The 27,306-nt window shown below is 40.1% G+C and overlaps 2 protein-coding genes across 6 annotated transcripts in view; both read right to left on the bottom strand.

Annotated features, from left to right (window-relative positions):
- Window positions 1–14,788, bottom strand: part of Zasp66 (PDZ_signaling and DUF4749 domain-containing protein Zasp66) — a 130,800-nt gene extending 116,012 nt beyond the window's left edge. For 3 of the 5 annotated variants that reach the window (XM_083134415.1, XM_083134416.1, XM_083134417.1), the window contains exons 1-3: window positions 14,472–14,775; window positions 6,248–6,396; window positions 3,199–3,544 (exon numbers count right to left, since the gene is read on the bottom strand). In XM_083134415.1, the coding sequence (XP_082990541.1) occupies window positions 3,199–3,544; window positions 6,248–6,396; window positions 14,472–14,591 (615 nt within the window). In that variant the 5' untranslated portion in view covers window positions 14,592–14,775. Of the gene's footprint in view, window positions 1–3,198; window positions 3,545–6,247; window positions 6,397–14,471 lie in introns of all 5 variants that reach the window. The other 2 variants (XM_083134418.1, XM_083134414.1) reach the window with 2 other exon arrangements.
- A 6,854-nt stretch (window positions 14,789–21,642) lies between these two features.
- On the bottom strand, window positions 21,643–23,253 carry LOC145996813 (zinc finger MYM-type protein 1-like). The gene has a single exon (XM_083133346.1). The coding sequence runs from the start codon at window positions 23,251–23,253 to the stop codon at window positions 21,643–21,645; it is 1,611 nt and encodes a 536-aa protein (XP_082989472.1).
- Window positions 23,254–27,306: the final 4,053 nt, after the last annotated feature.

Genomic DNA, 27,306 nt, shown 5'->3' with positions numbered 1-27,306 from the left:
GTTGTTATTATAATTCCCCCATTGCCACGACAAAACGATCACATACGAGAAATACATTGAACGATCACATGTGAAAAGTAAAGAGAACAAAGAAAGCAAAAAACTTTTCTCGGGTTTGACCCACTTTTGAGGCAAGTTGCACATTGGTTCGGATTCAAATTTAAACTGTAGGTCCAGTTCTGATTAGCCTATCATGAGTAAAAAGTGGGTTTTTAAAAGATTCACTACCCTGATAAATTTGTAGTAAAGGGCAGAACATCCGAGTCTTCAAAAATGTTAGGCATAATAATGTAGATTTCCAAAATCGTAGCAGTTTAGAGGGGCGATCGCTCAATTTTAGACGTCAATAGAGGAGGACAACAATTATATGATTCCTCTGGGTTAATAGACAATTTATTGGATTACTTGGAGGGTGATCGTTTAAATTTAGATTTTCTTCATTTACCCTTAAGTTAATTGATAACATGTTGTTTGTTTTAGACACGTTGGGGCGGGCTGTGGTAGCTTTCTCTCCCGCTCAATCCACCCATGAATGTATCTCGTCATACATTAAGAGCCTATCTGGTAATTATTTTATAAAACCACCGCTGAAACTAGGCTCTTAGGTTTACTCAGCCTCTACTAAATATATTCCTAGGGCAGCTGTTGGGGGGAGACGATAGAGGTGGTTGGAGCGTAGTAATGATCACATAACCTGCACAAATGTCCGCGATTGTGAAAATGCGGGCCTTACTTCTCCATCCCGCCATATGCCTTCACCTCCGACAGTGGCGTGCCCTAGGAGGGGGTGGGCGGGGACATAACCCCCCCCCCCCCAACTCTGGTCCCACGTTCCTGAAAAAAGTAACGGCAGGTAAAGATGGCAAAATGAGGACTGGCTACTTAAAAAAAAAAAATACGTAACAAGCCCCGTCCAAAAAAATTCTGGGCTGATGCAACGAGTATAACGACATGAGGCATAGATTCAAATGATACGCCGGGTGCAAGCTCCCGATTATATCGGGAATTCCATCCCTGGAGACCAGGGCCAGAGGAAGCAGCGGTGGGTGTTAAGAAGCGTTATGCGGAAGCGGCCCCACCTTGGAAGCCGGGATACTTTGGCAGCGACGCCTGGCACCTGTCCACCGCCGCCATGTCGAGACACAAGGGCACACGCGATCCGCAACACACAAGAGTCTGTCGGACGAGAAGGTTATCTCGCTCTAAAATATCGCAAGGACGGCTGAATCGAGATATCGATCATCAAAACGAGATATCGACACTTTTGGTCAACCCAATAGCGTGCCCGAGCAGGGTTGTTAAAGGACTTGGAACCCGTAAATACTAACGGATTCTATTGGGTTCAGCTCCAGGACCGGAACCTTTATTTTCTCGCACAATTTAACTTCGGTACAAGTTGCGTAATGTTTCATTGAAAAAAAAGGTTCCTGGACCGAAATAAAATACTTTATTGATAAAAAAGTTCCTGGACCGAATTAAAATACTTTACAGATGGAAAGGTTCCTTACGATCCAGAACCCATTTACGCTTGCTGATATTCTCTCCTGGACCGGAATTGAATTTATTTAAAGTTCTTGGACCTTTAACAACCCTGTGTTCCAAGGAAGGCTGGTGGGGTGGTAACTCTCATTTTGGGCCACATTGATTTACCCAACACCCCATAACACTCCTTCAATATTTCAGCACCCCTAAAATTTTTCACAGTACCAAATTTATGGTCATGTTTTGCTCTAAATTTACCTCTAAACACGAACGTGCAACCCCCAGATGGAAAATTCTGTTTGAACCCCTCCATTCATTAAAAAAAAAACATCAATTGCAGGAAAGTTTTCAAAATACTTGACTTCATATCTCTCTCTCCCCTGCAAAAAGCACAGGCACGCCACTGCTTATTGTCATTGAAATTTCAATTGATTGATTGAAATTTGGCACGGGAAATACGAACAAAGTAAAATACTTTCCTCTGAGTCTAAGGATTTAGCCATCAAGGGACATTTTCCACGGACAATACGAACAAATCCTCTTAGTCTAAGGGTTAAGCCATCCAAGGACATTTGCTACGGGAAATACGAACAAAGAAAACTACTTTAATAATACGAACAAATCCTCTTAGTATAAGGGTTAATCCAGCGAGGCACATTTGCCACGTGAAATACGAACAAATCAAAATACTTTCCTTGAGTCTAAGCATAAGCCATCAAGGGACATTTGCCACGGACAATACGAACAAATCGCCTTAATCTAAGGGTCAAGCCATCAAAGGACATTTGCCACGGGAAATACGAACAAAGCAAAATACTTTCCTAATACGAACAAATCCTCTTAGTCTAAGGGTTAAGCCATCGAGGGACATTTGCCACGGGAAATACGAACAAAGCTAAATACTTTCCTTGAGTCTAAGGATTAAACCATCAAGGGACATTTGCCACGGGAAATACGAACAAAGCAACATTCTTTCCTTCAGTCTAAGGATTAAGCCATCAAGGGACATTTGGCACGGACAATACGAACAAATCCTCTTAGTTCAAGGGTTAAGCCATCAAGGGACATTTGCCACGGACAATACGAACAAATCGCCTTAATCTAACGGTTAAGCCATCGAAGTACATTTGCCACGGGAAATACGAACGAAGCAAAATACTTTCCTAATACGAACAAATCCTCTTAGTATAAGGGTTAATCCATCGAGGGACATTTGCCACGGGAAATACGAACAAAGCAACATTCTTTCCTTCAGTCTAAGGATAAAGCCATCAAGGGACATTTGGCACGGACAATACGAACAAATCCTCTTACTTCAAGGGTTAAGCCATCAAGGGACATTTGCCACGGACAATATGAACAAATCGCCTTAATCTAAGGGTTAAGCCATCGAAGTACATTTGCCACGGTAAATACAAACAAAGCAAAATACTTTCCTAATACGAACAAATCCTCTTAGTCTAAGGGTTAATCCATCGAGGGACATTTGCCACGGGAAATACGAACAAAGCAACATTCTTTCCTTCAGTCTAAGGATTAAGCCATCAAGGGACATTTGGCATGGACAATACGAACAAATCCTCTTAGTTCAAGGGTTAAGCCATCAAGGGACATTTGGCACGGACAATACGAACAAATCATACATGAAAAAGGTGTTGTTTTTTTGTTGTTTTTCCCCCCAGAGGCAATACTATTTGAAGGAAGAGCAACACTTACCTGCTGTGTGACGGCTACCTTCTCCCACTCTTCGCCCTCCCACTCATCGTACTGGTACTGGTTGGGGATGGTCAACGGCATCGGCGGGGGGAATACGGTCACCGGCAGATTGGCCATCGGTCGCTGAATAACGTTGGAGAACGACGAGGTTGGTAGCGGCGGGGTCGCGGGTGCAGCGGGTGGTACGGCTGGCGGGGCTCTCCGCGGGAGGGTTGCGAAGGCGGGAGCGCCGGGGGGCCTCTGCCCAGCTGCAAGGAACGGAGTGGCGACGCCGCCTGCGATCGGCGGCTTGGGTGTCTGCGGAACCACTGGCATCACGGGTTGCTTCGGTAGAACTATATCGCCTCTGAAAGACAAAAGAACATACATAGAGCTCGCTACAGAGTCCTTGCGTAGAATTGGGAAAGTGTACACAAAATAAACCAACCTCACCACCAGATTTCAATCAGCAATATTGAATAAGTTTGGCCATCTTCCAAATTTCCATTGGTCAAAAAGTATAGACTGACAAATCTTACTAGCAAATTACCACATTTCTATGGTTACATTTCGGAGAACACACTCAACATACAGTTACAACAATAGGTGAAATTTCAACAATAGAACTAAATTTTGAAAAGCAGCTGAATAATTTGTTTCTTAATAATGAATTTTGAACAATGAACTATGTTTTCCTTTAGATTATGTCATTATAGTGTTGGAACTAGACAACTGCTTTCAGCACGGATAATATAGAACCAACGGAGATAGCGTATGGATCCCAGAATCATAACAACAGGAATATGTCAATCTCAGTAGATACACTGGAAAGAATCAAATGGGGGTTGTGGCAGAGTGGAAGATGAGGAGTGCACAAATATTTGCAGAAATGTGGAAGTTCGTAGAGAATATTGTGATTATTGTGATGTTATGTATTGATAGATTAATGAGTGTTACTCCCCAAAATGAAATTTACAGTAGGCCTACCCCAGTTATGACACTTTCAGATCTTGTTATGCTGCAAATTTCAACGTTCACCAATATTATATGAGCCATGTACGTCGTAACGAGGGAGGGTGGGTCCCCCCGAAAATTGGCATAGTTTGTTTTAAGTACAGAAAAGCATGAAGTTTATTCTTTATTGTTTATAACAGGAATAAAATTTAGTTAGTTACTATTCGAACAGAATAACCAAAGTTAAAAATTTGTAAAACACAGTGTAGATGGCTAGGGATGGGGGTGCGGAACGTTTGATTCCTGGTGTATTTCACATCCGATTTCCTTAGTCTCCTGGAATGCTCCAACCTGCATAGGAGAATTCCACAGGAAACGGAGGTTGCAAAGTATAGTGGAACTGGCTACTATATAAGCGAAGGGTGCCCTGTAGCTTCTCCTTTTTAGTTGCAAATATATTTGAGAGCCAGTGCCGCCGCCAGGAAGCAGAGATAAGTGCTGGAGCATCCCTCAGCCACCTATCCTTCTCCTCCTATTATTATTCATCTATCTCTAGTATACCGTAAACACCATCTGCCTTCTTCTTACTTCTCCAAGTATAAAGCGCCTATCACACGGAACTGGATTTCTGGTAGGAATGCCCTAGTTGGCGCTGAACTAACTTTCTAGGTAGCAATAATGTCCGCCTGGCTGACTGCTTGGCTGGTTTGGAGGAATAGGACACGTTCTAATTGCTACTTGCTTTCCTCGACTGGAATCGGAGCAAAGTTTCGCCATGTGAAGATAATCTGTGAGTGTGCAAACGAGCGCTTTTGTCTGTGGTTTCCGAGTGTTACTCCAGCAATGTATAACTTATACAGCATGAAAGGCACGTTGAGTTACACCATCTATGCTGAGTGCACGGTGTTTACATTTGAAACAACTAAAATATTCTTCCATACGTGTACATTAAACGTTGTAAAGTAGGTATTTAAGCAGCGCCATTGTTTTGTACCTAATAACGTTTTATACGAAACGTTATTCCTCTCGGTTGAATAGTTATCGGCTTTTAAAAATGTGAAGTGATACATTGTTTACATCTCACGTGGCCGCCATTATAACTTCCCCCGTCTGGGAACAAAAGTCTATCGACAAGTACGCTGATAAGTATCGTGTGAGGCGATAACTAGCAAATTGGTAGCCAGTCCAGCGCCAACTAGGGCATACCTACTGGAAATCCAGTTCCGTGTGATGCGGGCTTTAGTGTAAGTGATCCATCGACGATGTAAGCTAGGCGATTTAAGTGGTGGAGGCTTGGCTTCCCGGTATCAAACCCTCTCTGTTTTATTGGTATTAACCCCCTACCCCCAAACTGGCATGTCTATTTCCATTTGCCAAGCAATGAGTGCTCAATGAAATCGCCTAATTTACCATCGTCGATAGAGAACTCAAACACCCTTCGCTTATATAGCAGCCAGTTCCACTATACTTTGCAACTTCAGTTTCCTGTGGAATTCTCCTATGCAAACCGGAGCATTCCAGGAGACTGAGGAAAGCGGATGTGAAGTACACCAGGAAGCAAAAGTTCTGCACCCGCATCCCCAGCCATCTACAACAGAAACCAGTTACGTTGTCATATTTCACCATTAAATTCAAATAATAAATAGTTCTAGACTTATCGAAATTCCAAAAAAAAAAAAAATTATGAGAGAGGTCACACAAAATGAACTATATGACCCAAACTTTTCCCCAACTTTTAGACCTTTTTCTTGAACGAGGCGTGTAAAAAAGTTAATAATAAAAATAGAATAGCTATGTATTTCAGTAGACTAACTGCATGACATGTAAAAATATAATGAAAGACAGTTGTGCTATCATGGGATGGATCGAGTCGAGAGTCTCCCCAAGGATACAATAATAATAAATTTGTAATGAAATTAATGTATTTTATTACTTTATCGTGGTTATTATTGTATAACAATAACCATAAACAAGATAATAACAAGTATTATTGTTATTTCTATTCAAGTTTGATTTGACAACGTCCATCTGTAAGATATAAAACCTCAAAAATCAACATCTTGATAGGTTGATGGGGGGTGGCTGTTCCAACACTAAAATAACAATTGACTGTTACCTTTGAACGACTAAGGTGATGTTATTGCCAGAGTTCATGAACAGAGCTTGAGCGTCTTGATGCGAGAGCCTCCTGGCGTCGTATTCTCCAATCTTCCGTATGACGTCACCTCTGTGAAGTTCCCCTTCCGACGGGGTACCCACAAACACCTGTAATAGGAATTGAAAAAGAATAAATGTTCGGTTGTACAATTTGAATAACATGTAAGCATGGTAACTCGAGATATCAGTAACGTACTTACGGCGGTTCTCGAACCGAAAAAGAATTTTTCATCACTGTGTGAAGTGCTAAGTCTGAAAATGGTCGGGGAATTTTGGAACACCCTGTATTAGATACAACAGAAGAAGATGAAGACGCAAGTAAGTAGGAAAGGTGCGGAGAGGCGTCACTGATTGAAATTCGAGATGTTTGGGACCACCGAATAAATTTTGTTAATCCTACACGCTACAATGGATTCATTTCATTTACTGCGTGGTACATCCCGGTAACTTCAATGTTGCAGGCGCCTGGACGTACAACCAGTATAATATTCTGCTGGTCTTGTGTTGTCCTGTGTTTTATGCTTATGTGTATCAAGCAGTGAATCAATTGTATTTTTCTCTATCCGAAGAACTTTTATCAAGTATTGTAACGAATTATGAACATGCATTCAAAAAGCACAGAAAATTTATATTTTTAAATTAATTGATCAATATTTCATGATTATTTTAAAGTCACCTTAAAATAACGATAACGGAAAAAATGAGCATGTATGTGAGTCACTTTCACCAGACAATTAGCCCAGTCGCTGACGTCACTTTAATTGGTTATCGAACAACCTCGTTCGAGCCATCTTGGACCGCGCACGGGCGGTTTTGTCCGCTTTTTCCTCTTGTACAGTCAACGGCAGAGACAATATTGGGCAAATTGTCCATCACTAATTTAATTCTTTTTTTTATTCTACATCCTGTGTTGTTTTAAAAAATGGAATTTTGTTCATACGAAGCACATGTTTTGCTCTGCTTATTGAAATGTTTATTTCAATTCACGATCATCATATTGTGGAAAACAAACTCGAGGAAAATGGTGATGGACAATTCGCATACCATTTCTTTTGGCGTTTGGTGTACAAAGATAACATGCGGAAATATCAACTAAGAAGTGTGAAAAAACAAGAAACGCTTGGAGATGAACCAAGAAATTGCCATCAGAGTTGTAAGAGCGGTTGAAAGACATGCAAATTGCAATAGTTGTGTTTCCAGGAAGTGGATAAGACACCGGATACGTTACGTCACAGCGTGTTTAGCTTTCGGCGCGAGTGAAGCATGCTGGGACACGCGCCGGCTGAAAGACATCTTTTACTCCGCAATTAGCGGTGCCTAAGGGAGAACCAGGCGTGTTTGTTGAATCTGTAGAAAGAAAGGTCTGTCTGTCTGTGTGTGTGAGTGAGCGGGAGGGCTGGGGAAGGGGGGGGGGTTAGCGCGCGCGAGTTATTGGCTGCAACAGCACATGTCATGAATTTGCCTTCACACTAGATTGACAAGCGGAGAATACACAAGGGATAGAAAAGAGTTCAAAGCTTTTCATCACTTTTTTAAGTCTTTTCCCTGGCCACGCGAGCTAATAGCAGTACAGTAAAACCTCGTTAATCCGAACTAATGGGGGGTAAGTTGGCCGGTTTAGCGAAGGTCCGCAGTAACTGAAATAACCTAAAAGAACAGTAGAAAGTGCATTAAAACTCCGTTTACAGCAACAAAACACGTTTATTATGGTGTATTTAAAGGGCATAGGCCTAAATACACTATACACTACAGTAAAATGTAAAGCACCACGAAAATGCAGTGATTCTAGCCACATTAAAAACCTTGCGTTCTGCTTTTTTTCTTTGCCTTTTGCCTGTCCGGATTAAGCGAAGTCCGGCTTACCGGATTCCGGATTAACGAGGTTTTACTGTACTAGACAAGGAAAATCTCATAGCCGGCCTTCATGGCCGAGTGACTATCGTACAGTAGTTATTGTTTCATCATCTCTAAGGTGAACAGATTTTTCATATTCTCCTGAAGAAGACAAAACGAGATAGCATAAAAACTATTTCGTCATAAATATATATGTTTGAAAACAAATGCATAAATAACTTACATAGTATGGTAATCTGCACTGCACCCCAAACAAACAGTTCCTTAGAATTAGAAGTCATTCATTGATAACATTGAGTACAAAAAATATTAAGACAACATAAATTATCAGATTTAGTGTTATACTAAGCAATATATCACTGCATATGAATAAAAATGACATCTTGTTTTTTTTTTATTGTTTTGGGTGAAGCGCTTCTAAATTGCTAATTGGGTGTTATATTATTCTATAGTATAGTTTAGTAATTTATATTGCATTATATTTGTGTATATGTTCTACCAGTGTTATATCTCACTGTATTATATTATGTTTCTTTTCTTCTTCTTTTTTTGGCAACCTTCTGTAAAAGGAGATAATTTCTCTGTTGAAGGAAATAAATAAATAAATTGATATTTTGCCGATAAATCGATCCTCTTCAGTACATCCTTCTTTTCAATTAACATTTTGTAAACGTTTACACGCGTGATTAGAGATCACCTTATGAATCAATATTGCTTTCATTTATACTGAAAGAGAGCCTTCTTGTAACTTGTCCACAAACCATTCAAGTACTGAAACACTTGTTCAGTGGGGGCATTAGTTCCACGTAAACAGAGAAGAAACACCAACATCTTTAAAAAATTGTAATATGGCACGTTCTTGACATTGAAATGTGAAATAATTTTTCTACCCAACAATGCCATAGTATATAGTAATAGACAGAAGGTGTACCGCTGCAGTATGCTGCTAAGTCATTGTTACAAAAAAGGGACATTTTGATTTGGCGTCCGTTTTAAGTTTAGAAAAACCGGGGAGACTCAAAAAAATGGATTGTCCCGGCTAATACGAGACCTCTGGCCACCTTATTCGTCTCACTTCATTACTCATACTCATCGTCGCGATCAACCTACAGAGGTTCATACTAAAGAAAAGTAAAGTTAGCACTGGAGATTGCTATCTCGGCCATTTGTGAAGGTGATGTGATCCGCACAGAGCTCCGACCGCCCTTACCTCCCAGGGTTGCCCCATTTATAAGAGGCTGTGTGAACTACAAAGGCATAGATCGAATAGAAAAATAATATTTTGTTCGGGATTTTCTCTGTTCTGATTAGTACTGATGAAGCGGTAAAACATGAAGCTTGTTCATTATTGGAATAATTTTCTTAGGTTAAATAACAAGTTTCACGTTTAATTTTGTAATAATTGCATTTGCCTTTCAAATAAAAAAGAACTGATTTTTCAAAAATATTTACATGATGTACAGTACGTATTGTAAACATTTCATGTCTGTGTTATCGAGATGCATACGAGTGACCGAGACGAAGAGGAGAATCCATTCGAAACACTGGACGAAACGAACCAGTTTCATACCGGAGGGAGGGGGGGGGTTAAGTCTTTTCTGTTAGTAGCTTCCCTATTGCACACACTGCACAAAATGTACACATTGAACACATTAATTTTCTACTGCAAAAAGAACAATGGTTGCTCTCCAACAATATAACATTATTAACAACATTCATTGTACAGGGAGGTTATTTCAGTCGTTCACCGCCAGAGTGACGGCCGTTCCGCGGTCTCTTCATGCAACAGGTCCCGGCAAATTGCGTTCAGGAAGTCCGTAACAGAAACCGCTTGTTTTGTAATATTTCCACTTTTCACAATTACAGTTACAATTACAATTGAAATAAGCACGTACCTTGTCGCACGGATGCAGGAAAAGGTGTCCTCCCAAATACAAATATTTCTGGCACCTTATTTCTGACATCTAATCTTAGATTAGTCATCGCTACTTTATTCTCAGTTGTCGCGACAGCGCCTGCAGCTTATCGGGGGTTGGGTGAGTTGTCAGCCGCGAGAGGGAGCTTCATACTGCACGTGTCGGCAGTGATGCCAACCGTAGGGACATGTCCCTACGCATAGGGACTTTTCACTAAATTTCGCCCGCGTAGGAACGTAGGGACAGATTTTGCCAAATGAGGGAAAACGTAGGTACTTTTTTCAATCTTGGTAAATTACATTTTATGAATTAGTTTATCTGGATACTTTAGCGAGGAGGAGAAAAAAGAACTAACTAACAGATCTCCATCAGAATTTTGGAACATGTTATCGGTTACCAAAAACTTTCAAGGCAAGTTCCTTTTTGAAAACATTTCCACTCTCGCGAAAATAGTGCTAACATTGCCGCATTCTAACGCGGAAACGGAAAGAATATTTTCAATGTTAAGTGATACAAAAACAAAAAAGGGAAATAAAATGGGACCAAAATTGTTAAAGAATGCAGGAAATACAGCATCACCAACCAACATCTATCTCTTCACAGCAGCAGCATGTATGACTTCAAATAACATAATCAACAGTAAACGACTCAACGTTATTCATTAGGGGTGTGCTGGATTCTTTACTTTAAAAAGTCGTTAATTCTCGACGTTTTCTGCCTTGTAAGTTTCTGGAACTTATCGAAAGTTGTAAGTTTTTATTCTAGAAATGCAAAAACAATCACTTAAAGTGAAAATGACTTGTAAAATTCGAGATTTCCAGTGCTTCGGGAAATTTCGAACATTTCCCGTCCAGAAAATTTTCCGACTTGGTCGGGAAATTGCAAATTTTTCAGTCCCGAATGTCGGGATTTAAAAAAATTACCGTCCCGATCCCGTCCCGACCCAAAAAATTCTGTCCAGCACACCCCTATTATTCATTAAGGCAAGAATTTACAATACCGGACCCTTCTGTAATTTCTATGCTACGTCTTATACTCACGAAATAATTATTCGTGATTATTTATCTCAAGTTAACATGTTGGGGTGAGGGGGAAAAAATGTTCATTAACGTGTAGAAGTTGTAAAATAAGCTTTTCAATTCTCGCAATGATTCTCCGTATACAAGTATGGTAGCCATATTTGTTGATATGAACAAATTAAAATTAGTTACGCTGTCTACAGCGTTGCCACACTGTTGATTTCATACTTGGAGAGCATGGATCGTGTAAGAATGGCGGAAGAGAACAGTAAAAAAGTTGTTAATGTTGTACAGATTGTTAGGTGGAGTGTGCAGGAGGATGGCTGTGGGCTAATTAATAAACTTATGGATTTCAGTATATTGCCCAAAGAACGTGCTTACATGTGACAGCGACAATCACGATGTAGAAGAACTGATTTGATTACAGGTAAATTTGGCAACAGTACATCAATCATAAAATTGCAGGATACGAAAATGGCGTCTTCGATGATGAACGTTTGCCGTTAAAGTGCTACGAAAATAATATTTTTTATCGGTTCGTAATCACAATTACCGCAAAACCATTCAGGAATAGCCCCACTGACCATTCTCGGTAAGTTTAGGTTAAGTTAGGTTAGGCAAACATAGTTAAAATTTGGGCTCGAAAAAAACATGCACGGGTAGCCCAACAAACCATTGACGGATAGCCCCACGAACCATTCAGGTACGGTTAGGTTAGGTTAGGATAGGCAAACATAGTTAAAATTTGGGGTCGTAGTAATATCAGGAATGTATATTTCGTTTTTTAAGTATTGGAAACACAAAATCTTCCGGTAAATAATAAGCAATCGTGCCGATCGCGGACCACTCAATGTCACTTATTTTGCAATTTCTACACGTGACCCCCCAAATTTTAACTTCAAATTCGTGATTAGGAGGCCTCAATTAGTGAGTATGCGAAATATTACAAAAAATCGGGGAGAGGTCCTGTATTGTAAATTCGCTCCTTCATTAATTGTGGAAGCACCGAGCAGAAAGATTTGGTAAGTAAATGTGTATATTTTATCTTCTGTTTGCATGCTCATGAGGTGTTTTTTTTTAGTCACTTTACTTGGCGTAGGGACATTTGGTCAGTTGTAGGGACATTTTGACTACGTCTGTAGGGACATTGCCGAAAAATGGTTAGCAACACTGTCGGCTACCAGACGTCAGTGTTCGTTCATGTTCAATTCTGTTTGCATTCAACAGTACGCGTGTTGCTTATACTGTGTTATTGTAATGTGCTACTCATTGTGTGTTAATTGTTATTCATTCATTACTTATGTCGTTAAACAAATATAGTCTTGAACATAGAGTTTTTATGTACGATAATTACGTGAAAACGAATTCTTGCAGAAAAGTGGTCAGGGATTACGATAGACAGGATCTCTTGAACCTAAGAAACGTGTTGTATTGCTGTTGAAGGAAGTCATTTTCAACATCTCTTATAACACAGGAGGTTAGTGATCATCATTATTATTACTTTTAAATATCATTTTACGCTTTCGGTTTGCTTTATGCGCCGGGATGCTGTCTTCCCTTTCTGTCAACTGAGGATAAAGTAGCGATGTCTAATCTAAGATTAGATGTCAGAAATAAGGTGCCGGAAATATTTGTATTTGGGAGGACACCTTTTCCTGCATCCGTGCGACAAGGTACGTGCTTATTTCAATTGTAATTGTAACTGTAATTGTGAAAAGTGGAAACATTACAAAACAAGCAGTTTCTGTTACGGACTTCCTGAACGCAATTTGCCGGGACCTGTTGCATGAAGAGTCCGCGGAACGGCCGTCACGCTGGCGGTGAACGACTGAAATAACCTCCCTGTACAATTGCTTCTTTATCTAAATAGCACCCGGTCATGACATCCAAATACAGTAAAACCTCATTAATTCGGACCCCGATAAGCCAGACTTCGCTTAATCCGGACAGGCAAAAGTCAAAAAAAAAAAAGCAGAATGCAAGGTTTTAAATGTGGCTAGAAGTCAACAAGAGAACTTCCCAAAGAAAAGGCAGTCAACCACTGATGAAATTCTGTTTCCCGCAGACTTTGTACTGTACTGTATAGTGTATTTAGGCATATGCCCTTTAAATACACCATAATGAACGTGTTTTGTTGCTATAAACGGAGTTTTTGATGCACTTTCTACTGTTCTTTTGCCTGTTAAAGCGGTTAACTTATCCCCCATTAGTACGTGTTGCAATACGGAAGACATACATCATATTATATTCGAGTGTGATAGGTATATAAAGGAAAGATAGGCATTCTAAAAAGACTTATAAACTGTACAATCTCTCTTCCTCAGAGATAATCGTTGATATGGCACTAACTTTACAGTGGGATTTATATTATCACTGTTTTTTTGTTATTTTTGAAAATGTGGAATTCCGGCATAACATCAATAGCGGAATATGCTTGTGTAGAAAATAATGCAGACAAAGTAAAAAAAAATTAAATATGAAACTGGGCTTCTCGATAGTGTAGTGGTTAACAATGTCGCCTTGTAATCACGGGGTCCCAGGTTCGATACCCGGTGGAGACACATAGTGATTCTGATCCCACTTTAAACTGTAGGTCCAGTCCCGATTAGCCTATTTGTTGATGTAATACTAATTGTTAAATTGTTTTTAACTGTAGCATTCATCAAACTACAAATACATGTTTGGAAAAGGAAGCGTGTGTTTTCCCGAAACGTTACATCAAAAATGGTGTTTAAATGCTTGTAACAAACGTAAACTAGAAGAATAAAGTGGGAAATATAAAAAAATCACATTATCACAATAGCACGAATCTATTTACTCGAATATAATTTATTTTAAAATAATGTTTGGAGAGAATGAGAGAAAGCACAAACATGTAATTACCTAGAAGATATAAACCTTGGTGGTGTACACAGTCAATTCGCATAACTCTTCTTAGATAAAGCCCAACATGTACCACCGCAAATTAACAACCCGTGAGTAATAGCTCGACGGTTAAATAAAGTACCAACGGGGATAATGAGGTTGTGCTTGTTCAAAAATGCAGAGGCATTTCGCATTTGGGGAAAAATCTAAAAATAAACTCGTTACATCACGCTTAAGTGGTTCTGAGGAAGAAAGCGAAAATGCATTTTTGAGGTTATACTGTGGGCCAGTTTGCCGCAAGCCGTGCACGAGTGAAGTTTGGTTAAGAACAGAGTGAAACAAGCATTAAAAACGCACTGATTTTGGCTTAAATACTAACACAGTAACATGCATTCACTTCAATCACACAAGACAATAACATTAAGTAGGTTAGCTTCGCATTTTCAAGTCGTTACGTTCGTGTGCAAGGGCAGAAAAATAATCTCATAGTCCTTGCACAACCTTATCAACAAAACAGCATGGCACTCACCCTTTGTATTTGCAGTGGTGCACCCAAATCGGCACCACCTACAAGCCGGAACCCCCACTGCGTACGGAACCCATCTCTGTACAATGTTACAGTGACAAGGTTTGACTTGTTCATACTCATGAACGCTGCTTCGATGAGGTGTTACGTTACGTGTCCTGACCCGCCTTATCGGGGCACCCAATCACACCACCATACCACACAGAACTTGATAATTGTCGCCTACCTCCGATCGTCAGCTACCGCGAAAAACCAAGTTCCTCTCACACATACACACGGGGCACAAAACGGACACAGATACACACACACACACACATATACGAATAGCTATTTTTGGTCTGCAGCTGGTACGGAATCGAGCATCACCCTGTTAGTTTGGACACGAAAAGGTTTTTTTTTTTTTAACTCTTTCTTTTCTTCCTTAACACGTTTTAACGCCGACAGCAGGCACCCAGATCTGGCCAGACATTTCTCGCTTCCGTTAAACAAGAGAAAATAGACAAAAAATTACAAGCAAACAGAATATCTTTGTCGGAATGTTAAATGCAATTGCACAAGGTATGTACATCTGTTTCAAGAATAGCCCAACTTCCTTCCGTTGATATTTACGTTTTCTTTACTTTGCTCCAGTTACGGCCTTGTTTACATCTCAGTGTTGCCAACTCTTAACGCGAATTTATTCCTAATGAACGTACAAAAAAAGTCAAGGTGAATTGATGTGAAACTGTTGGTGGTACTGGAGTCATTTCTATTACAGGGCGTGTAACAAAATAACAAATAACAAATCCCAAATTCTTGACTTTCCATGACTCTATCTTGACCTTTCGTTCCTTTTTTTAATTTTCCCCTTTATATTAACATTTATTTAATTGCTCCTTACTTAGATATAGTTTCAAAATTAAGAAAATATATATTTATATTCAATGAAAAACCTCTACCACAAGGGAAAACTAAAGCTGTATTTTAACACGATATTTAGACTTGCTTCAATTATTAATGCATGTAAAAATTAATGTTTCAGACTTCATCCTGGATGGGGAATGGACACATTATTAAATATTTTTATAAACTTCACGTGTACAAGAATGTCACTCTTAAGAATCAAAGTGAACAAATGCTAACCACAACTCAATACAATTTTAGATTTCCAAATGTTCAACTTTAACAAATCCCAATACAGATATATAACAATGTATATTCACTATAATGTTAAAAATAGCAAAAATTCTTGACCACCAAGATAATTTGACTTTTTCTTGACTTTATTGAAAATCTTCACTGGTACAATCAACGGTAAAGATAATGGTAGGCAAATTGTCCACCGCTATTTTCATTACTTCTTTATTCTACATCCTGTGTTGCTTTAAGGAATAAAACTATGTTGTTTAGAAGCAGGCATTGTTCTCTGCTTATTGAAGTCATTGTTTCAATTCATTTTCATCACATTGTGTAATACAGACCGAATGAAAATGGTGGTGGACAATTCGCCTGCTGTTTCTCTCGCCGTTGGGTGTACAGTGGGATCCATGAATATTACTGTGCAAATTGTCCATCACCTTGTTCGTGCACTTTATTTGACCCAACAAGAGCTTCAATATTTAAAAGGAAACTCAAAACAAGTGGTTGACAACTTCTGCACCAGCATACGTAAAAATTCATCCCGTAAAGACACATACGCTGTAAGAGAAATATTAATGAAAATAGTCATGGACAATTTGCACGATAATACTCATGGATCCCACTGTACTAGCTAGGAACAAATTCTACTTATCCCTATATACATCCTAATAGAAACTTTAATCCACAATATTGTTAACATTAAAACAAAATTACATTCCTAGAATACAGCAGCGTAAATAACAGGCTCTATGCCCCCATTAATAAAAGAAAACCCTTCCGTTTCTAAAATATTAACACCTACATTGATATTAGTTATAAACTATGAACAATAGGTTACATACTCGTAATTAGAATCAATGTGAAAATTGGTAAAAAAAAAAAAAAAAAAAAAAAGGTTAGTAAGACAAAATCACAACCTGTCAAAATTATAATTGTACATAAAAATACACAGTTCCTACAAAAATTAAATTGTTGACTGTCAAACAGTCTTGTGATGGAAGCAAATTCTTCTACTGTTTTGTTTTCCAGCCAAATTGCTTTCGATGCTAATGAAGTCCAGCCTATTCAATCTCACTCTTGACATGGTCAGTGCCGGATCTACAAGCCGCAAAAGCCCGCAGTGGGGGTGGGGGGCGGAGACAAGTAAGCCTTTAAGGGGCCCTCAGCCATTGACATAATAGAGGGTTCGTATATGCACATGTAAAAAATAAACGTAGTTACTTAGGGGTACAGAACGGAATACAATATACAGATGTAAAGTTAAAGTTCCCCGTGCATGGTACCGTGCCAAGAAGGCCAATTGAGGGTATGTCGGGGTAGGCCCCCACATATTTTCGATGTCGACCATCTTGAGATGATGTGGTCAACACCACGCTACGGTCGCCCCCCTTGTACCATATGATTTGAGACTGGGTGGACCCTAGAGCCGCTTTATGTAGGGGCAAAGCCGGAAAAATTCCAACCTTAGATCACCCCCACCCGGGTTTCCCGCGTGGCAGACAGACTTGAATCAAATGAGGCTAGAATTTCACGAGGAATCCAGTGGTGAAGGTTTCTTCAACCTATCTTTAATCAGGAAAAAGTTATGACTGCAAGATTGTAACAAAAGTATTATTTTCCAGGTGTGAGAAAATAATGTCATGTATAGGTCAGATCACCCCCCCCCCCACACCCATTTAAAAAAAATAGTTGAATCCAATATGGCGGACGTCCGCTTGAAACACACCAATGTGGTTCCCCTGAGCCTAACCTGTTTCTATCATGACCAATTGTTCCCAGCCTATCTCCTTTACTTTTGATAGGGGGTGTTAAGGGACTCTTGAATCACACTCTATGCTCTTATATGTGACTTCGTCAACATGATTGTTATTGATTGGGTGTTTCAAGTCCACTTTATGCACAGTAAGGCTAATCCGGACTGGACCAACAGTTTAAAGTGGGATCCGAACCATTGTGCCAAGTGCCTCCACCTGGTATCGAACCCGGGACCCCTTGATTACAAGGCGACGACGCTACCACTGCGCCATCGGGGAGGCCATGAGAGCAAGAAATACACATACATTATGTGCGTATGTGTGCATTATATATTTTTGTGTGTATAAAGGTAGATAGGTAGAGGGGGGCTTGGGAAATGACCCTAATTGGTCCTTTATGAAAAAAATTAAGTAGGGGTTTAATTTTGGGGAGGAGTTGACGATAAATCAATTCTAAATGCTTCTTACAGTTCCTGAATTTGCGTTTTTGGTCCATTTTTTGCACAGAAAGGCTAATCGGGACTGATCATACAGTTTAAAGTGGGACCTGAACTGATCTATGTGTCTCCGCCGTGTACCGAACCCGGGACCCCAGGATTACAAGGCAACGATGTTAAATCAATAGAATCAATGAATATATTTCAGTAAAGCTTTTGATTCAAGGTGCCACGCAAATATCACAAATGTCACACTAAAAATCGCTTCAATATTCTAGATGGAATTCTAAACATATGCAATTTTAGAACTTTTAGTGCCAGTGTGGGCTGCTTAGTTGTGAAGACGGCTCTTGGCACATCCCAGTCATAAATCTTCAAAGCTTGCAACACTGCACGCACAGGTATCATAGCAACGCATCGTCCGGCAGACTTCAACAGGGCGAAATTCACGCACCAATGCGGACAGCCGGCGCGGATCACGTGGCGCGGGATCATCCTATCGGGACGCATCCCTGTAAATGGACCCTTCTGCGGGTGAAGCGCTGGACCAAATTTAGCAGGAGCGAGCAAGGACGGGCAGCTCTGCAGGGCGGGTATTGTTTCATAGCCAGAGGCAACAATCATGAATGCTCCCTTGAAAACTCACTCGAACGTAATACCAACGTCGCCTCCTACTGGCCCAATGAGCGTGTTCGAGCTACGTTAACGGCACCGTGCGCACAGACACACCGAAAGGAGGTTTATGGGGTCACAACCAGTGATGTGATGTGCGTCTACGCGTAAACAACGATAGTCTACATTCTACACGTAGACTATTTTATACACGTAGATTACGTAATCTATGTAAACAACATGGCGAAAGCTGATAACTTAGCAAAGGGTGCCGTGGAATTAAGAGAAAATTATACTGCGTATCAGTTGCTGATGTGTGAGAGGAACTTTTCATACGCTTTCTTCCAAATTCGAACAATTTCTCACCTAGCAAGAAACCTAATTGAATAAATATTCTAGTGTTTTATGTAAAAAAGACCACTTTTGCCTCGCGACTGCCATCTGTTGTTGTTTTTTTGCATACTATTTATCTTCTTTTCATTTCGTTAGGAACCAAAATACTTGAAAATGTCACTTTCCCTTCATGAAACCCATAAAAAATAATTTTAATGCACTTTACATTGTCTACGTAAACTACGTAAACTACAACAAAATGTAATCTAGACAACGCATGTAGACGTAAACTTATAGTCTACTGCACATCACTGGTCACAACCCCCTTCGCTTTGGAATTTACTTCAAGAAACATATTTTGTTGTAGATTGGTAAGGTGTTTCATCCCGAAAGACTTCTGAAAAATAATACTAAATGTTAAATGAATATTTTACACTACTTGTGTGCCTTTTCGACGTTTGGCGGGGATTTTCATCAAAACTGTAGGTCCATATATAAAGATAGAAACATATATTATATATATACAGATGGAATGTTAAGAGTAAAGAAACAAATAATTGTTGTCGTCAGTGGCGGCGATTTGATTCGAAAACTGGGGGGATGGGGGCAAAGCTGAGAGCCAAGAACAGTTTACTTCCCCTTGGTAAGTAAGGTTTATCATAGTACGAGGGCAAAAGTGGCGAAAAGTAGAAGGGGGAAGGGGGGCAACTGCCCACACGCTCCCCAAATCGCCACCACTGGTTGTTGTTCTCGTTAATTAAGTTGATGTTTTTCAGTCCACTTCATGCACAGCGAGGCTAATCGGGACTGGGTCTACAGTTTAGAGTAAGATCCGAACCACTATGTACCCCCATCAGGTATCGACTGGTTGTTCATGTGCTTTATTCTACTTCGCTTTCCTGCCATTTTGGGCTAATCCCGAAAATGGAGATGAATGACGATATGGAAGTATTCGGGGGGAAAAAACATCGCAAGTGACATTTTGGTCAGTACCGAGTTACAAAATAAAAAGAGCCATCCTTCAATTTTCGCTCGTCATTGCCATGGCATGCAATTTGCTCTGGACTTAAGGAACGCTTCTGAATGTGGTGAACACAACGTGAAAACATGCTATCTACAGTAGAGCTTCTTATAACTTTCTACTTAATAAACTCAATAAAGACTGAAATGTATATTTCCCTGTTTTACCCCCGAAACCTTCATACGATGAAATTGATGAAGGGGCACTCCCAAAGAACACCCATGGCGAGATTCGAACCCGGAACTCACGGTGTGTTAACCACTTTGCCACAGAGGCCGGCTGAGAGAGGGAAAGAGAGAAAATGGTGGCTAGAGAGAGAAATATGATACACATAACAGATAGGTGTGAATATGGAATGATAGACACAAATAAGAGAGATGGATAGATAAACAGAAAGTGGGATATGAAATGGTAGAGAGATAGACAGCAACATGTCACGTGATTTCACGTTGTGATTGTATCTTACGGTTGAATTTCATGTTTAATACTCGTATATGATTGCATTTTGTAAACACAGAGTTCTTTACTCCTTGCGCGGTCCGATGTTTGCTCTTTGTTTACAAAACAGAACATTTCAGAGAGGTCGTACGCTTGTACCCACACATTCGCACACATTATTAGCATTTTACCAACTAGGACGACGTTTTCAAACAATGAAGTCAGTGGCGGCTCGTAGTCACACATTCGCGATTATCTCGAAAACTGCTCGTTTTTTGCGCTATTACTTTTGAGACACCCTGTGTATGTATATATATATATATATATATATATATATATATAATGTGTGTGTGTGTGTGTGTACACACGAAGAAGTAGCTATGATGAAGATGTCTTCTCCCTCCAGTTTTCAATGATTCCTCACACCATGGTGTGAATCAAATGGTCAAACCTTAGTTTGTTGTCCTTCACCTATCACATGTCACAAGACGACATATTTTGTTCGCACATTGTGTTTTCATTTATATGTAGCAGAGGATTTTCTCCTCTCCTCACACACACATACACAAAGAAATCATTCACATGCCATGCCAAACATAAAAAAAAAGTTCGCAAACACTCTAATGCAGCACATTTAACAACCTGCAAGTTTTGCTTTCGTTTATTTCATTTTTTTTTTCAGAGAATTAACACAGGGTTTGACGCCTGCGCTTACAAAAAAATAAAAATACAGAATTTCCAACATTAAATAAATAGTATATGCATACTATAATTAATATTCAAAAATAAAGGCTACGAAATAATATACACATGGGATAAATTAAACACCTGCGGGAGTTGCAGCTAATTATCTTGCGGAGAAAAAGTTGCAGCTTATTTACAATTTTCTTCCAATATTTAACAAACATAATAAGGAACACAATTTCATTAAACTAACTGCAACAAAAAAACTAAATCTCTTGCATGGTGTGTGCATTAAGCAGCATTATTTTTATGTAACACTTGTCCTGCCATCTGTTGACAGCTTTTACATATACGAGGTTTGGCTAGAAAAAAACCGGATTGATGTTGCTATTGGCAAACAACGAATGCGCAAAGGTTGAGCAATGCATGATTCTATACTACCATACCCTGCCTACAGAATGACTAATTGCCCTGGGTGCAGGCCTCTCAGTTTCGCTGTGGCACTTGCAGTGGCGTATGCTGAGACGAAGATCAGGGCTATCTCCAAATATAGTAGTGTTTGAATTTTAAATGAAAATGTGTCTGGCAAAAAAGGGGGAGGGGCTCTTTCTCATTCATTTTGGATTTTTTGTTTACATCGAAATTTTGCCATTAAAAACAACAATAGTAGGCAATGGACATAAACTATTTCATGCTTATTTATAAAGAGGAGCGGTCTATAATGTGCAATATGTAGGACCTACATGCGAGTATGAAAAAATAATTAACTTCTTACCTTACTTGAAGGTAAACTCCATTCTCCTCTCCTTTTCCGTGAATTTTTTTGTCACTTGGTCGAAGAATGTGTCCTCACATGAATTTCTGATGTTGATTAGAACCCCTTTTTCAATAGACATTATAGCTAAATTACTAAGCCGCGCTTGTCCCTGTGTTGCTCTGAGATAAGTTTTAATTCTCCTTAGAGAAGAAAAACTCCTTTCGACGGTTGCTGTTATCGATGGAAATGTCAATATTAGTTCTGCTAGTTTATACACTTCACTAAACACTATGTCCAAATTATTGAGCTTCATATAATTTGTAATTTCATTCACTGATTTATTCTTGTACTCATCCAGAGAATAAAGCCCACTTAGTTCATTTTTGAGGCGGACTCTATCAAAATCTGAGGCATACTGTTCACTCAGTTCTGCCAAAAGAGTTTGAGGAAACATTTCACGAAATGTATGAAATTTGTCTGAATCCAACAGAGACACAAATTTTAGATCGTTTTGAGATTCAAATCTGAATTTTATCTGATACATCATTGTATCCAGAATTTCGTTGAAAATTTGCTGGTATTTGGAACGGTCATCATTGCCCTGTCTTCTTGGCCTTCGTTCATATTCACTATCTTCATCTTCAGCATTACTTGCGGCCTCCGCCCATGCATGATCAAACCCTTCGTCCCTAATTTTCTGCAACGTGTCATAGAATTCATTGACTTTGTTCGTGTAGTAAGAAATGTCCATGCATTTACTTTGCAATATGTCAAACAGAACATTGGAAAATGCAAATATTTTGCTGAATACAATGAGAAGAAATCTAGTGTCAAACCTGCACAGAAAACAAACAAAGCCTAGTGCAATATTCACCTCGTCACTTGTCCAGTCACCATCTTCATCTACCACTGCTGAAAAGAACTTGATAAGGTGCCCTCTATATTCCTTTACAGTATTTACAAGCCTTGATGAGAAATTCCACCTTGTTGGTGCCACTCCCGGCAGTTTCTTTTCCATGAAAGTTTTTAGAGCAGTTGTGCGGACCGTCGAGTGTGAAAAAAAGGTAGGAATTCCTGACAAAGAGGTGAAGAATCGTCTACATTCTGATATATTGTTTGTAGACTTTGACAAGACCAAATTTAGCCTGTGACTGTAGCAATGAATGAACATTGCCGAGGGATACTTATTCTTTGCCAAGGCCTGAAGTCCAGACACATGACCGGCCATAACAGCTGCTCCATCGAATGTTTGCGCCACAAGTTTCTTCGAACAATTCAAATCATCTACAACCTTGGTGACATGTTGGAACAATCCTTGTGCTGTTCGGTCTGAACTGACGTCAGTGAAATGCAAAAATCGTTCCTGACAGTTTCCCTCATTATCCACAAATCGTATGACTGTTGATAACTGACTTTTATTAGTTACGTCAGTTGTCTCGTCAAGTAATATTGCAACGAATGTTGCATTTGATATTTCTGATTTGATATGATCTGTAATTACACTAGCTACTGCATCAATTAAATCATTTTGTATTATTGGTGACGTTCCTCTAAACACGGTTGCGGTCTTTAAATGATTAGCTATTGTCGGATCATATGTTGCTAAAAATTCCAAAAGTTCTATGTACATGCCTTTATTTGTTGAATCCCCAGACTCATTGTGGCCCTTAAATGCACATTCTTGCTTCCAAAGAAATGCTATTGCATCAATTAATCTTCTTATAATAATTCTGTTTTCCTTCACTTTTTCATTATGCAAACTGTCGGCAATCTTCTTTTGCAAATTCAAGGAATGATCAATTCTTTGAGAACCGAATGTCTGTAAGTTACTGAACGCACGTATATGACTAAGTGATTTTTGGTGTTTATCACAAGCAGTTGCCAAATAGTTTAAATTACTAAATCCTGTTGTATTCCAAGGACTTTTGTCGGTAGAAAAAAGCAAATATGCCCAGCAATACAACTTATTAAGTGCACTCGACCCAGTCAACCAAAGATATTTTTGGTAGCTGGTCTCGTGAAAACGCCTTATATATATATATATCTTATTTTTGTCTTTCTGCACGACTGTAAGGTCCGGAAGAGGTGGGAGAGGCCTACCTGTCTCTATTATTTGTATCCTATCCTCGTAAGGAAGCCGTGAGAATGGCGTCTTGGAGACAAGTTCGGTGATTAAATCCATTTTCACACGCACACGGAACAAGAACACAGAACAACACAACACATGACAAAAACACAGCACAACAAAAGGGCCTCGGTCACTGAAATTTCTTTAAAAAATTGATTCCCATCCATGAACACGCTGCGCGGGCGACACAAACAACTCGGATCTCGGACACAACAAATTTGACCATATATGCCTTCCTTTTGCGGAAACTACCACCGACCCGCGTGGTTGAAAACACGTGCGGTGAATGGTTGCTATGACAACATGGTTTGTTTATGTTGCCAAACCTATTTCAGTGGGATGACTCGGGCCGAAACCCCCACCGCCAGGGCGAAGGTTTTGACATTTTGACAGCGGGGGAGGGGGGTTGCTTGAAACAGAAGTAAACAGGATGGCAACATGGCTGACGTCATCAGAATGTGCGATCACAGTCGAATTTCAAGGAAAAGCAGAGTGCCAACTTCAGGGAAAATCACTAAATTTGGCGGATTTATAATGCTTGTATGTGACGAAATTCATGGAACTGGAAGAGAGACGGGCAATGCTCGAAGGGATGGAGGGGGGGGGGGTGATGTAATTTTCATGAGGCATCCCCTAGCTTGAATAACTTGCATTGACACCCCCGCCGATAATTTATTTTCCAGCGATCTAGTGAATTTCGTATTTCCATTGTTGGCAACACTACAATATCGCCAGGATGCAGCGAAGTCTTCACTCTCCAGCGCTTGGGTTTGGAAGCCAGCACCAGGACCACCAAGGTCGTCCCTGCCAGCACAAATACGTCATGGCTTGAAAGGACCGCCTGCTGGTTCAAAGACTTTATCCTCAGACGAAGAAGCCTGGCGATAAATAAAGACGACCTTACACTAGCGCTTTACCCTTGGTCGTTACGTGAGAGTGAAGCATCGGTTAAATTTGCTTGTCGATTATTTCCTGTATTTTAATATGGGCTTCGGCGATAGCCTAGGTAGCCTAGAATATACGCGCCTGGCACTTGGACAAAGCGGAACGTGCGTCTGTGCTCCGTCGGAAAAATGCTGAGTACTAAAATGGAACAGCGTGTCAATATGAAGTTCCTTTACAAACTGGGGAAATCCGCAACAGAAGCGTACGACATGTTAAAATCTGTGTACGGGGATGAGTGTTTATCACGCACACAAGTGTTTGAGTGGTTTAAACGGTTTAAAGAAGGACAGGAAATGATCCACGTTCAGAACGACCATGCACGTCGAAAACGGAAACAAACATTCAAAAAGTGACTGATGTGATTCGAAAAGATCGTCGATTGACCATTAGAGCAGTTGCTGAAATCACAGGAATAGACAAAGAAAGTGTTCGACAAATTTTACACGAGAATTTGAACATGAGTAAAATGTGTTCAAAACTCGTGCCAAGGAACCTGACATTTGAACAGAAGGAAGCTCGAGTGAACATTTGTACGGACACTTTGAAGAACATTGAAACAGACCCTACATTCTTAGAGAGAGTGATAATCTGTGATGAATCGTGGTTTTTCACGTACGACCCTGCCACAAAGCGCCAATCAATGCATTGGAAGACCCCGAGTTCGCCACGTCACAAGAAAGCTTGCATGAGCAAGTCCAAATTCAAAGCCATGATGATTGTCTTTTTCGACATTCGAGGCATTGTGTACGTTCATTGGGTACCCGAGGGTCAAACTGTAAACCAACATCATTACATTAATGTGCTGAAAACCCTTCGTGAGCGAGTAAGAAGACGACGACCTGATTTGTGGCAACGGAAGTCATGGATTCTGCACCAAGACAATGCTCCTGCCCATACGGCTCTGTCAGTGAAGACATTTTTCGCTAAATATGGCATCCCAGTGTTAGAACATCCGCCGTATTCGCCGGACCTTGCTCCCTGTGACTTCTTTATATTCCCCAGAGTGAAGTCCGCCCTAAAACGAACCAGATTTGAGACAGTAGAAGCTGTGCAAAGAAAAGCGACGGATCTCCGAAAATGACTGGCAACACTGCTTCCAGCAATGGAAAATTCGTATGGAGCGGTGTACAGATCGTGCAGGGGAGTACTTTGAAGGAGATAAAGTTCCTGTTGTACAAAATGCCGAATAAAAGATTTCATAGCATCAGTCCGGTTTTTTTCTAGGCAAACCTCGTACCTTTCAAACAAAACGTTGTGGTTAAATAACAACATTTATTTCGAATTCTTATTACAATAATAATATTCTTAATGGATGGTGGAGGGAATCATACCCTACTTTCGCCCAGTAGAAAGAATGCAAAAGGCAGGAAAAGGTAGCAAAATAATGGCTGACTATTAAAAAATGTATAGATAACCCCCCTCCCTCATTTCTAAAGTCCTTGGTACGCAACTATTTCGTACAGTTTTGTTTTGAAACCCACTTTATGCACATAAAGGCTTATCGGAACTGGGGACTCAGTGTTTAAAGTGGAATCCGAACAACTTGTAGCTCCACCTTGCATCAAACCCTGGTCCCTTTGATTACAAGGAGGTGACATTACCATTACGCTATCCATGAAAGACAGATAAACTGAAACTGTCCCACAACTTTTGAAGACACGAACTGTTCCATTTGGAACAAAGAAGGGGAGGAGAAAGCGCTGTTTCTCTTTCTGATAGAGGATGAAGTGTGATAATTTACATTACATTAACATTTCGAATTCTTTCTTTCTCAGTAATAGTACGAGGCTCCAATGGTTTTTCATTTTCATGTGTTAGTACATATATTCAGCTACAAGTTTTCCCCTTCCCTTTTGCTGTTTGAGATAAGCCTAATTCTACACAGGGACGGCGCCAGCGTGAAATAAGTGGGGGTGGGGCTACTGATTTCGGAGTCCAATTCTCGGGGGGCTAACAAATACAAGCTAAAAGGTATTTATTACGGTAAATCTTGCTCATAAACGAGATGAACGAATGTAGCAGTTGGTATTCATGTTCTGTGAATTTATCCTTCACCAAGTTGTGATCATAATAATATCTGCTGTCTACATTTTCCCTCTTCACTGCAAACAAATTGTACCAGAAAGTTTTACCTAATATCAAGGGAGCTGACGGCAGTGACAGGGGGGGAGGGTCCCCTGCCTGGCTACTGACTGAGCAGAGCACGTTCATAGACATTCAGGGGCGGACAGTTGTCATCATGCCACTGGAGAAGATTCAGCTTTTTCCTGTTTTTGCTGATTGTTGCTGAATAGCAATAAATCCTTCTCTGGTTGGTTCCGATTGCTGCTGAATAGCAGTAAATCCTTCTCTGGTTGGTTCTGATTGCTGCTGAATAGCAGTAAATCCTTCTCTGGTTGGTTCTGATTGCTGCTGAATAGCAGTAAATCCTTCTCTGGTTGGTTCTGATTGCTGCTGAATAGCAGTAAATCTTTCTCTGGTTGGTTCTGATTGCCGCTGAATAGCAGTAAATCCTTCTCTTTTTGGTTCTGATTGCTGCTGAATTGCAGTAAATCCTTCTCTGGGTGGTTCTGGTTTCTGCTGAATAGCAGTAAATCCTTCTCTGGTTGG

This window comes from Lepisma saccharinum, chromosome 13 (genome assembly GCF_977018435.1).
Source record: "Lepisma saccharinum chromosome 13, izLepSacc3.1, whole genome shotgun sequence".
Taxonomy (NCBI): domain Eukaryota; kingdom Metazoa; phylum Arthropoda; class Insecta; order Zygentoma; family Lepismatidae; genus Lepisma; species Lepisma saccharinum.
Note: the sequence above shows the minus strand (reverse complement) of the source record. Positions and strands in the feature narration are given on the sequence as shown.

Excerpts from the sequence above, each read along its gene's own strand:
- LOC145996813 (XM_083133346.1), bottom strand. The coding sequence starts at position 23,253 with ATGTACATAGAACTTTTGGAATTTTTAGCAACATATGATCCGACAATA.